Raw genomic sequence first — 13,976 nt, 5'->3', positions numbered from 1 at the left:
GACTTACTTTAAAGTGAGCTAAACAACTAACCTCCTTGGTTAAGATAACTCAGTTAAGCTATCCAATCACATTTAACACTCAAAGCTTGTTCCAAATCCGTTAGTTACTTGTCTCATCGTTCAACCCTCTCAGCTAACCTTGGTCCTTACCCTAGCTTAACATAGCAAGCTAAGCACATAACAAGCTCCCATCTCTTTCCTCCACATGGACTCTTACTATTGGATCTAACATGAGCAGAATAAAGTTTACTAGCTGAGGTGTCCTTTTCTTATTGCTTTTCCTATTGGCTCTTACCTATAATTATTCCTTTATTCATTTAGTTTGTGGTTAATGGGACCCTAAAACCCATAGTCTAATTGCTACACCCTTCCCCCAGAGTTCCGTAGCTTCCTAATTTTCCACTTCTTCCACTACATTTTGCTAAAATCCTAAACTCGATACAGAATAGTCTCTAGTCCCTAAAATCACTTTTCAATTTCTTCGTCCAGACCATTCATTACCTTTCTTAAAATCTAAAAGTACTACCTCAATCCATTTCTGATCAATTCAAGTCTTCAAATCCATAGTTCAATCGAGATCAAACCACTATCCCATCAAATTATTGAATGATGTTAAAGGAGGCAATAATTGGACTTAGTGAGTGAGTTTAGAATGGACACTCCAAAGGAGCCAAATGCATCTCTTACCCCTGCATAAGAGATAATTAAAAAAAACATAGAATAAAGGCTTCTTAGTTACTAAAATAGTATTAAAGTTTTTTTATCTTCACTGTTAGAACATTAGGATTGAGTGTTTTGATGCTTTTGGATTGGAAGTATTTGTGTTTTGTTGTGTTGATTGCTCGGATCACATGATTTAAATGAACTACATCAGTTTTCCAATCGGGCATCTACAATTTTGTAAGTTAGAGGAGTGGTGTAGATTGTGATGAAATAACACCCCATTGTATAAGTTAAAAAATCATGGAGCGACGTGTAGAAAGGGTTAGTGGATGCTATAGTGACATGGAATTAAGGGAAATTTATTAATTTATTTAAAAAATAAAAATAAAACTTCAAAATAAAAAAATTCATAAAAATGAAAGGAAAATTGTATTCAAATTTAAAAAATTAGAAAAATAATGTGGAATAATAATTAGACAATTATTTGGATTATAGTTTTCAAATTTAAATAAATGTATTAAATAATCAATAAATCATTAAATATTAAAAAAATATTTAAAAACAGTGAAAGTAATGTGTAATTCAAGCTTAGATAATAAGAGTTTTTTGTAGTTTTATCCAAGAAACTAAGGAAAATATAAGAAGCTACAATTTTCATTAATACATATAAAATTAAAATAATCAAATATAAATATAGTTTAAATAAAATTTTAAAATGACAAAATCAAAACACTTGTAGAAATAAATTATATTCACTAAAATGGACACAAGAATGTTTCTTATTTATGATTAAATCACTTATTGAAAATATGGCATATTTGCCAAATTACAAATTACAAAATTACCTTTACATAAATAAAAGTATTAATTTCAACGATTTAAATTCTAAAATTACATTAATTTTTTTTAGTAGCTTAATTGAATGAAAGGAATGAGACGAAGACAATTAAACAAATAATTTAAGATATTTGTAAATATGTATTTTATAAGAAGAGATGAGCACAATTTCTCTGCTAGGGTTCGGTGATATGGAGCCAAACTTATTGACTATTGGTGATGAAGTTACTAATGGGGAAGCAGATGATGGATATGCCTTCCTTTGTGGAGGTAGTGGCTAGTCTTGGTACTCATACAACTATAGAGTCAAAAAATTATGTGTTCCCTCAATCTTATCATCATGCTCTGGAAAGCAATGGTTGTTAACAGATTATAAGGAATAATGGGAGTAAGAATGGTAAGCACACTATTTTTCTTTCTGAAAGAGATAGTTCGACTCTTTCCTTATCGTATAAGTTTTCTCTAACGGGTAAATTTATGTATCCTCACTCAAAAATGGAAACCATCCACATGGCTTTTGAAATTCTCAAACTATTGGGGGAGTGGAAGGTTGGTTTGCTTGATGGTAGAGACATTTTGATTTAGCTAAGTAGAGAGGAGGATTTTGCATAGATTTTTGCAAATAAATATTTCAAGATTGAGAATAAGAGTATGAAGCTTTTTAAGTGGTCTATAGACTTCGAACCACAAACAGAATAGACCATTATTCCACAATGGTTTTGATCCCTGACTTAAAGTGACATCTTTTCAATCATGAAATTCTCTTTTCATTGGGAGTTATCTCTGAGAGGCCTAAGAAAATGGATTTGTCTACTTTTGATCTCACTAGGCCGTCTATGGCTAGATACAAGTTGAATGTGACATTACGCCTGTGGTTTTCGGGGAAGTTTGGTTTGGATCAGCTTATCATGGTTATTGGCCGAAGGTAGTGGTAGAACAAAATCCTCATTACTATAGTATTTCTAGAATATTTTGTCACCTCATTGAAATTTTTATATATTACATCCTGGATTTAAAAAACTCCTCCAAACATGTATGAAGAGGATGAAGTCAATGCACACAACAATGTTATGGCTTATTAGGACCATATCATCCCCCCTATCAATGGCGTATTAATATGTTAAGGGATCAATGTGGAAGATTGTGAAAATGAAACTCCTTTGAGTAAAAAGGTGGATTATAATGTCAACTTAGTGGATATGAATGTGGATATGAGGAGCGTAGAAAGGTCAGCACACAATGAAGAAAAGGGTGAGCTAAATGATTGCACTCGATTGGTTGTTCAAATCAATAGTGGGGACATTGATGTTGGATGTACTCAATACATGGAAAATAACATGAATGCAGTAGACTTATTAGGCATGGAATAACATCCTAGTTGTGGGAACATAAATGAAGAAGGCCTTTTGTGAGTAGAATAGAAACTACATAAAAGAAATGTGGAGTTAGTTAAAGTTTTCTTCTTTTCATAAAGGAAATGTTGGAATTCCATTGGTCATTCAACCTCCTTTTCCTCTTTTCTCAACTCAACGATTATTTGAACCATATCATCTAATTCTCTTCCACTTCTAAGTTGGATAGCTCTTTCTTGCCCACTATTTTTCTTATCAAGATCTATCTCAGTGTCACTGGGTAAAATCTCTGGAGGATAACTTTTAATTGAATTAAAAATCTTCTCCAATTAGGTTTTTATGTTCCTAATTGTGGCCCCTTGACTTTCTAGCTGACTCTCCATTTGAATAACAATCTTTTCTTATAAATCCTTTTCCTCATTCTGTGCGTTGAAGTTAAAATTATTAGAAAAAGAAAGTCCAACATTAAAATTGTCCTAGTTATTCCAATTACACATCTGATCAAACTAATTATCTTTCAAAAATTGTTTTCTCCTCCAAAATTATTCTTCAAATTAAATTTTGAATAATTTCCCAACTTGGGTTGTAATAATCAGAGTAAGAATCATATATCTCATGGCTAGTTTCAAAAGAGTTAGTCTTAATCAATTGTCCAAATGAATTTTCCTCAAAAGAGTTAGCCCTTGAGGATAACTTTTTACATATTATTCTAACTTCCTCGCAATATCTGCAACTTAAGAAGTTAAAATATTAAGCATATCTTCACGAAAAATTGCTGCCTTCTTAGGGTTTACTTTTTCAAAGCTAGTAACATTATAATACAATTCTAAATATTTATTATATTGATGATCCAATATTTTTACAATTAATTCATGGAGTCTTTTTTAATTCATAATCCTCCTAAACATTCTCTCTAGATCCGAGTCGTATAATCCAAGTTTTGTAGCTCATGAACTACACATAAATCTAAAGACGTGACTAATAGGATAAATATCAAAAATATTTTTTTGTATTTTAGATTTTTCTTGAAAATAAACACATAATAGTTAAACACATTATATAATAATATTATCTTTTCTAAATCTATGTCTTACAGATTCAACTAAAATTCTCTTAAAGTTCTTACTGTAGCTTCCTCAGTAAGGGCAACAAAATCTTGATACGACTCTAATGCTATACACTAATTCAGATCAAGTACCCAGCAACGGTGTCAAAAACTTGACCCGACCCGTAATTAAGCAGTAATTTAGCTTCCAATAGATGAACAAAAATTGACACAATTTATTTTTTGTGGCTAGTGTACAAAATCAAAATATTATAAAATTCAGAAAATAATTTACGAACTAGGGGGTACTAGACAAGTATACATATCATTTCAAGTAATATAAGGCTTTCTTTAAAGTCCCCAGCATCAATCCCATAGAGAAGCAAGATAAGAAATCACTGAGACTAATTCTAGTCTACTACTATCAGGTTTTAGTTTAGAATTTTTGAAAAGTTTTGTTTTCCTAAATTTACTAATTTACACTAAAATTATAATTAGTTAAATTAAATAAAAACCAAATCCATGTAGACTAGTTCAATATTGGAAATATCTTAAATAATTAAAATCCTTTAACCCTTTGCGATGAGATCATAATTAGTATAGAAATAGCATATTTAAAGGTTAAAATGTGGTATTGTGATAAATCGGAGCATACATATTCCTTATCCCCACTTGGTGCATGCAAAGAACATCAACTAACCTAAAGTATGTTCCAACTTATGTAGTAGTGCTCAGTAGATTCTAGCCCCTCGTTTTTAGATTGCCCATTGTGTTTTCTCAATATGACTTACTGCAACCCTTCGATCCAAACTCCAAACCAAATTGAAAAAAGAATCTAGTCTGTCACCTTAGAAACATCAATTCAATGTCCATCAAAACTTGTCTCTCTATCTATTTGCACTTTCCCTCAGAAGATCTCAATGGCTCTTTCCAAAGTTAAGTGTGGTACTTATTAGTTGGTGAAATGATATCTCTGTTAGGACATTATGTTTTTCAATAGATTTTACCTCACAAGTGATCAGTTTGCAAAGCTAATAAAGAATCAGTAAAAATATCATCACAATTTCTTAAAATAAAAAGAAACCTTCAAATTATTCTCATCCCACACATGATTACATTTCATCACAAGGAGAAAGAGTAATGAAATCTAATCATTAAACATGGAGAAAGAGTAATGAAAACTACTCACTAAGCATGGAGAAAGCACAACAGAAAACTTCATTTAAATCAAAACAAATTTAGTAGAAAAGTGTTTATAATAATTATAAGATAATGAATAACACAATACTTAGATTTTTTCCATGAAATAAAGATAAAAATACCTTCAACAAAGTCTCCTACTGATCTATGCAAAGTTCATACAATTCCTTTCAAATATCTCTCAAAATCTCTCACCAATATCTCCTTATAAACAAACACACACACACACACACCAATAGATTCCACACTTACAGCTCACGCAAAAAACTTCCTCTCCTTCTCTTCATGAGAGGCGTCAAGCCCCTCTTTTCAAATAGGCACAATACACCTCTTCATTATAAGAGGCACACCTCTTCACTCTAAGAGACACAAATCTCCACTCCAAGAGACACATCACTTCATCAAAAAGCTTTTCCAAGTGTCTAGATTTATTGAATATCACCTTGGGTCGTTCATAGCTACCCAGAAGCTTCTAGAACATCCCGAAATAGCCCAGAATGGCCCATAAGTTGTCCAAAAATATTCTTGGGCTCTATGACACTATAATTGGTACAATGGTGCCTGTTCCTAGTTTTGATTGGCACTATAGAACCAGTTTGGGTGCTACAATGCCACCCTTGCTGACAACACCCCAATTTAGCTTCATTTTGCTCTGTTTTGCCTCGTTTTACCTCCAATCCGCTCCAGTGTTATACCTACAAGATAAACACGAAAAAAATCTTTCTTTAAATTGCAATTTCATTCAAAAACATGTGACATATGTAAGGGAGATTAAGCATTGAAAGACATCAAAATGTGCTAGACCAGAATATTCTTCTTTGCTCGATTTGACTCCAAATTACATTGTTTTTGCTCTATTTTTACTAAAACTACATTTCTTACACAATTAAAAACTTACAAAATACATTCCATTGAAGTGCAATATCATTAAAAATTTACATAAAATGAGCATTAAATGTATATTTAAAATAGGAAATTTTAAGGTGGATCAATCATTATGGCCATTCTGACTCTGAAATCTAGAAGGAAGGTTCTAGTGGAAGAAGAGGATAATCTACAGACTCCAAGCACATGGATTTGAATATGTGGTACAACGCTCAGATTCCGTCCATAAATCGTCATTATATCAAGGTGAAGTCTCTAGACATGTGGTTGCATTAACAGTGGAGCTGTGGGGTAACAATGTTCTAAACGAAAGTTGGAGTCCAAGTTGAAGATGTTTATGGAAACCAGGGATTATAGAGGCTCTATAATACTGATGAGTGGCTTACAGGTCCTCATAGCAAGCGACCTATGACTGAGGAGGAGGATGATGTGAACATGCATGATTAGTTTTTCTTTTTTTTCAAGAATTTGTAGAAACAATATATTAATGTTGTGAAATATGTTGAACTGGATTATTATTGGATGATCTATATATATATATTATGTTTATACTATATTTTCATTTGATTTTATTATATGTACTAAATTTTATTAAGTTGTTGTGACATTTTATGAAATTTGAGTCATTGTTTTATTTAGTTAATGCATGTGTGCAAAATTTCATTGAAACCAAACTTTCTTTTATTTAAATTTAGTGACAAAAATATTGGTTGCTAACTAGGAGAATTTTTTGTCCCTTCTCGGTTGCTGAATTTGTGTTAAACTGTAAGTTCGGTCAGTACTTTTTTGACCAAAAAGTTGGTCACAATTTTGATACTCTATTTGACCAAAATTTGGTCACTAATCAGTTGGTAAATATAGCGACTAAATATTCACTCATTAAAGCACTTGTGGCAATGATTTTAATGACTGAAAAAATGTAATTATAAATCAGTCGGCAAGCATTTTATTGACTAAAAAATTTGTATCACAGACGGGTTTTTATTAGTTAATATGTGACTTTCACAAAGTGATAATTAACCATCAACATACAGATATTACTTTCATAGTGCAATCAAATTTGTTAATCCATGCATAGCCCAGAGTAATCTCACTTTCAACTCTTCTAATCCACTTACATTGCATCCAAGGAACAACTCATATTAGCATCCCAAAACAACTTGAAGACCTTACGATAGCCTCGTCACATATTCTAACTCCAACAGAGTTGAAGATCCCACCAATCATAAATCGACCACCAGCTTCTATTCCAACGTCGATCCCAACTTTATTTAATGGACAAACAAAAAGCAATTCACAATATCAAAATCTTCCACAAAATCAAAGTACCATAATAAAGTTGCCACAATGAGGGACATTTTTTTTGTAAAGACAACTACTTAAAGACGTCCATGTTCCTATCACTCAACCAACCAACCTATATTGAAACAACATCTCAACGAAGACATTGGCCATTAATCCTAATTATCTCGATTAGCACTTCATTTGTGTGACCATATAAAAAAATGTAAATTTCTTTTAGTGTCTTCACACTCATGACCTCTCCTTGTACATCTTAACAAAAGTATTGTCTACCTTTAAGTTTTTATAACATTGTTCCAAACTCATTGCTCAACCACGGGCACTGAACTTGAGCAAAGATAATGATGATATCACTGTCTAAAACTAACCTATAGCAGGACATAGTTATAAGATCACATAGAAAGATTTAATGATTTGTATGCTCCATATGTAACTGAAGATTCATCTTCCCATATATTTCAAACAACATTCCACTCAAGAAGGATGTAATAATACTACAAATATACACTATACTCTTGTGTAGTGATTGTAGGATGAAGTAAACAAAACAACTTTTAGCAATATAATGTTTAATTTCCCTCTACTTCCATCTCCTTGTTCCAATTACAGTTTTCTCCAATTAGAAATATCCTCATATTTTGAGGGGGTGGGAGCTTTATAAGAAATTTATTAAATAGAATTGCATTAGAAATGCATCACAACCAATGGATTCACACTGATATTTATGATATCCAATAACAATCCTTTATCATCAAATGATATCCATGGATGCAAAAATTTTATTATGATCAATTTCATTTTATGTAGTTAAAATTCACATCCCTGCAATCTAGCTTGAATGGTCAGAACTAAGTTTTTCAAAACTAATCCTATTCATCTCATTCAAATATTTTTTTATGGAAAATAAATTGTGTTGATTCCAACCATCCAATGAAACAACCAAAGGTCAATTTACAAGATAACTAATCAAGATGATTCAAATCCTAAAATCCAAGCATAAAAAAAGTCATTCCTTAAAATATTTCTATTCTATTTTCTTATTGGAATTATTAGTGTGAAGCCATAATTCATTGTTAACAGATTTCAGTCTTAACATTACATCTTAATAACACTTTTCATAACATTAATCAATTAAGCTAATTAACACTCACCAATAAAAATTTTCTCATCGAAATTCTATCCATTAGTCAAGAGGAATGCCATCCTAACACGAACGCACCAACCCCCAACACCATCAGCAAGCACTAAAACCGCTAAAATAAGCAGCTATAATGCACGCACTAGACAATATTAAACCCAAAAGCCAGTAAGAGAAATTTGATCATTGCACCCTTCTCTCTGCATCTTTCTACAACGATAATGGAATCTGGACGTGGAAGTTCACTCCACGAACAAGTACTACTATCGACCCAGCGTCAAAATAAGCTTTTACTTCGATTATATAAAGGGCATGAAGCTGGTGCTCACCCTACAATCTGAAGACAACGATGACAAGCGATAGCAGTGCGAAACTGTTTCAGAAGCTGAAGCCATATGTCTATATTGTGTTGCTGCAGTTTGGTTATGCAGGGATGTACGTAATCTCTGCGGCAACACTCAAGAACGGCATGAACCATTATGTTCTGGTTGTGTATCGTAACGTTGTGGCTGCCGCAATCATTGCCCCGTTCGCACTATGGTTTGAGAGGTTAATTTCCCTCCTAATACGTACTATGTCTATACTTGAGTTTTTTATGGTTATTGATTAATGAAACAAAATTGCGGAAGTGTTTTAATTAATAGGTATGTTGTTAGATATGGAGTGTGATTAAATAGTGTTAAAGTTGGTAGGTACATATTAGTTATCATATGAATTCTAGAAGTTTGAATTCAGTCCAAAAGCGAAACTCTATGATTGTGAATACCTGCAGACAATTATATTTATACGAGGATACGAGGATACATGATTTTTCAGGATACATGATTTTTCAGTTTTTTTTTTTTTCAAATAACAGAATTTTTTAGTTTTTGATGTTGACTTAAATACAAGAATCTAGTGTTGTTTAACAACTAGGAAAAATCATGCTTAGAATATCACCAAGTAAATTTTATTAAGGATTTTCTAAAAACAACTTCTTTCTTATAAAATTTTATTTACATAACAAATAATTCTTAGGAATTTAGATCCTTTTATCATCTAAATATTGACTTTTTGCTTCTATACCATTTTATCTTATGCATGATAGAACGTATTTTAATTTTTAAGAAATTAAAATAGTAATAGTTTTGGTAGATATGAATGATGTTATAAAAGTACAAAATCAAAAGCTAAATTTGTCGATATTTAAATAAAACATTATCTTGTATGTATGTAAATATTTTCCTTCTTTTAAGAAAAAAGATTCTACTAATCAGTTGATACTTGAATTCAAAGATAAGTTTTATTATAATTTTGAGTGAATTTAATGATAAACAAGACCATATATATATAATTTTGAATTCAAGGCATCTTTAGCTTAAAACTTTTCCTTTAATTTGGTATATTTATTTGACAGGGAGAAAAGGCCAAAGATCACTCCCCTCATCTTCCTCAAGATTGTTGCCCTCGCGGTCCTTGAGTACGCAATTATCCCTCTATTTTTCCCTTCATTTATCAAAATCACTTCTTAGTCGTACGTAGCATCATAAATTGATCTTTAAAAATCAATGCTCTGTTTATCGCTTTTTCAGGCCTGTGTTAGATCAGAATTTTTATTACATGGGAGCTAAGTTGACGAACGCAAGCTTTTCTGCTGCGTTTTACAACATATTACCAGCAATTACTTTCACATTGGCCATTATTCTAAGGTAAAACTTTCACTTAATTATGTTGGCATCATTAATTATTAGGAGATTTACAAACTCAATTATGAGGTTCACACACACACACACACACACACACACATATATATATATTGAAAGTTAAAACATACAATGAAATAAAAATTTTAAGGGGACTTCATAGATGTCACATAATTCTTATAATTCCTATGTATTTATATATGTAACATCAAAATATTCATATTCACAGTCGTACCATTCAATTTTTTAACATCGCATCAAAAATATCATTATAAATATTTTTTTTCAAAAGTGAAATATTTATTTCCATGCATAAACGTACGACAATAATATTTTTTAAGTGGATATATCAAACTTTGAGAGTTAGATTTGTAAATACATAACAATTGTATGGTATGTATGTAAATTTCTCAAATATTAAACGATCCCCTCTTATTTCCATGGATTAAAAATAAATTTTACCACTATTTTTTTTGGCCGAATTTTGATTATTGGTTCCATAAAAGTATAATTGTTCAAAAACAAAGAGAAAGAAAAACAAAAAAAAAGAAAAAACTAGAGATTGAGTTTGTCGGTGGCTAAACGTAGAAACCATTTAAGTAAAAAAAAAAAAAAAAAAATACTAAAGATTGAGTTTGTCGGTGGCTAAAAGTAGAAACCAATTAAGTAGACTTTTCTCTTTAAGATAATAGACTAAACAACTCATAAAAGAATTCCTTACATATCCTTCCTTTGGGGTTTATTTATGTGCAATTGTGTCAAATATTTCCTTCTGATTGGAGATCTTCAGCTTATCCCCACCATATTACTCAAATAAAAGCTTAATTAGCTCAATATATAGTAGCTGTGTTCTGATTTTTTATTTCTTGATCATCATAATTGTTCCCGAATTAGAATGGAGAAGATAAATATTAGACGAAGACGTAGCCAAGCAAAAGTAATTGGAACAGCAATAACGGTTGTTGGGGCCATTTTAATGATACTATACAAGGGCCCCATCGTTCATTTTTTCTGGACCAAGGGACGAGCCCACCACATTAATGTCGCTGCTGCCGGTACCCAAGCCGGAACCACGAACTGGCTTAAAGGTACCTCCATGTTGTTCGTCAGCTGCATCAGCTGGTCTTTGTTCTTCATCGTTCAGGTAATCAAACATGTTTCCGTATAACTGGTTTTATTTAACATTTGGAGAATATCATATCATTTCTATAGTTGGAACTAAAGTATATATATGTATAATTTTATATCTATATTTTTGCAGTCCAACACGTTGGAATCATACCCTGCAAAGCTGACACTGACAATTTTGATATGCGCCATTGGCGCCTTGCTCAGCGCAACGGTGGCATTGGTGGTGGAGCGTGGTAGCGCTAAGCCATGGATCATTGGTCTTGACATGAGGCTCTTCACAGCAGTCTACTCTGTAATTTTTTTACCTTAACAAATATTAGTAATTATAATGAGGCATTTTTGCTAACAAATGGCAATAATTCATTTCTTGGCTTGTAGGGTATAGTTTGCTCCGGTGTAGCTTATTATGTACAAGGGATTGTTATGCAAGAGAGAGGTCCTGTTTTCGTCACTGCCTTCAATCCTCTTTGCATGATCATAACTGCTCTTATGGGATCCATCATTTTAGTAGAGGAAATACCTCTTGGAAGGTATGCATTATACTTTGCATAAGCATCGAGCATAGGCTAGCGAATGTGAGATTAACCAATATTATTTTTTCTGGACATGCCATTGAGACATTTTGTCACATATTCTTCAATTTTTTTCTTTTTTTTGGTTGCAAACTCAAATTCAGGGTTCTTGGGGCAGCAGTTATAGTGATAGGCCTTTACTCCCTCATATGGGGAAAGGGCAATGATCATCTTGCCTCTTCATCCAACAATGGTGGGAAGAATGGAGTGACGGAGCTCCCCATGGCTATGGGGACAACCAATGGCACAAGGATGGAATTTGCTGGGGGCCCTACACTCATCGAGATTCCGGCAATTAAGAACCCATGAGTCTTAGCTGTAATAGCACAGCTGATGAGTTTAGAGGATTGAGGTTCCCTGTTTCTCTGCAATTGTTAGATTAGGGAAGGGGCTTTTGTAGTCATAGGACTCAATGACTCAAAGGCAATTGTTGTTGTTAATGTGTGCAAGTTTGAATAAACTAACAAATGTTGATGTAATTGTGGCAAAAAATGTTAATAGAGCTTAGATGAAGAGTGACTAAAGTTGACCGAGATATATTAGTAGCTAAGTTCATTTTCATTCAAGAGTGAATTACTCTAATGATGATTACTAATTATCTATTATTCTGTATCAATATAAATTTAATAATTGATTTAGGATTAAACTAAATATTCTCAAATTTCTTGATGAATTCCCAGTTTTGCAAGGATTCCCACATCAGCTAGCCTTTCTTTTCAAATGAGTGGTCTCCAACAAAATAAATTCGTTGTCATATAATAGAGGGAAAAATGGTCGCTCCAACAAACTTTCTCTATTGTCATTTTATATATATATATATATATTCTTCTTCTAAAGGAAATCGGTATTTGGCAGAGGCCCAAATACCGATTGCCCATGCGCTAGGCTCCTTGATGAGAACCTGCGCCATGTGCCTAAATATTCAAGAATCCAGCTCCACTGGTGATGGAAGCCGTGACCGGAGGGGACTTACAACGAACCACCCCAACTAATAGGCCACAACTTGCAGCACACACACACACACACACACACACACACACACACACACACACACACACACACACACACACACACACACACACACACACACACACACACACACACACACACACACACACACACACACACACACAGATATATATATATATATAGAGATACCGAATCTATGCAACAAGTAAAAAAAATCTAATAGAAAAAAGGAATACACAAATTTTATATGGAAAACCCAAAATAGGAAAATCCACGAGTAGAAGAGGAGAATTTAATATATTAAATAAGAGATTACAAGAGGAGAGTTGCCATTCCACAAAATAGATGAGTAAAATATATAGTTTTAGCAAGACCCTTTCAAAGAGAAAAATTACAAGAGACTCAATAAAGCAATAACACAAGGATTGCAATCTAAAGACTTTTATAAACTTGATCTAATAGTCCAAACCTTCAATCCATGTGTTTACAATTTTCATCTAAAACCTCAATCAGTGAAAACCAAACACAAAATTAGCAACCTCCACCTTGACATAAATTTCTAAAGAGTGTTGAATATAACTTTCATCTATTTCACAAAGCTATAATGATCAAGAATAAATACCAATCAAGTCTAAGCACTGCTCAAACCTAGCTATTAGGATTTTTTTACTTTTCATATCGCAAGATTATCATTGGTACTAATCTTTCTCCTAACAATATCATCACGAACGATGGCTTCAAGAATGATCTGATAATGAACAAAAATGTGCTTAGTTCTCTTATGAAACAATTAATTGTCTTTGTTGAGATATTTAGCATACTTACTATCGCACATCAATGTAGTTATCATCAAATAATTACTAAGCTCTTCAAATAGATATTTCAACTCGAGAGCCTTCTTGCAAACTTCAGTATTACAATTATAAATTGTTTCATTATTGTCTATTGTATAACTTTATAGCTAATCACACAATCATCAAAAGTAAACACACATCCTGTAAGATATATGCTTATATAAATATCTTCAACAAAGTTTAAATTAACATAGTCTAAAGCACCAATGCCTCTAAGACTAGTTAACACCAATGACTATAAGACTATAAGTTAATTAACATAGTTTAATTTTAAAGCATAATCTTAAACTTGTAGTTAACACCAATGACTATAAGACTAATAGTAAACACCAATGCCTCCAAGACT

The 13,976-nt window shown here is 32.4% G+C and overlaps 1 protein-coding gene across 1 annotated transcript; it reads left to right on the top strand.

Moving 5' to 3' along the window:
• Window positions 1-8,734: 8,734 nt before the first annotated feature.
• On the top strand, window positions 8,735-12,336 carry LOC110035137 (WAT1-related protein At4g08300-like). Its single transcript, XM_020739380.1, has 7 exons — window positions 8,735-8,971; window positions 9,819-9,881; window positions 9,994-10,110; window positions 10,999-11,248; window positions 11,366-11,527; window positions 11,614-11,765; window positions 11,912-12,336. Exons 1-7 carry the CDS (start codon window positions 8,772-8,774, stop codon window positions 12,114-12,116), a joined length of 1,149 nt encoding a protein of 382 aa, XP_020595039.1. The 5' UTR covers window positions 8,735-8,771; the 3' UTR covers window positions 12,117-12,336.
• Window positions 12,337-13,976: the final 1,640 nt, after the last annotated feature.

This window comes from Phalaenopsis equestris, unplaced genomic scaffold (genome assembly GCF_001263595.1).
Source record: "Phalaenopsis equestris unplaced genomic scaffold, ASM126359v1 Scaffold000002, whole genome shotgun sequence".
Lineage (NCBI taxonomy): Eukaryota > Viridiplantae > Streptophyta > Magnoliopsida > Asparagales > Orchidaceae > Phalaenopsis > Phalaenopsis equestris.
The sequence above is the reverse complement of the archived record's forward strand: the minus strand, read 5'-3'. Positions and strand labels throughout refer to the sequence as shown.

Bases quoted from the DNA above. Each gene is read 5' to 3' on its own strand.
- LOC110035137 (XM_020739380.1), top strand. From the start codon at position 8,772: ATGACAAGCGATAGCAGTGCGAAACTGTTTCAGAAGCTGAAGCCATAT. The intron at 10,111-10,998 runs GTAAAACTTTCA...TTCCCGAATTAG, and splicing joins ACATTGGCCATTATTCTAAG to AATGGAGAAGATAAATATTA. The intron at 11,766-11,911 runs GTATGCATTATA...ACTCAAATTCAG, and splicing joins GAGGAAATACCTCTTGGAAG to GGTTCTTGGGGCAGCAGTTA.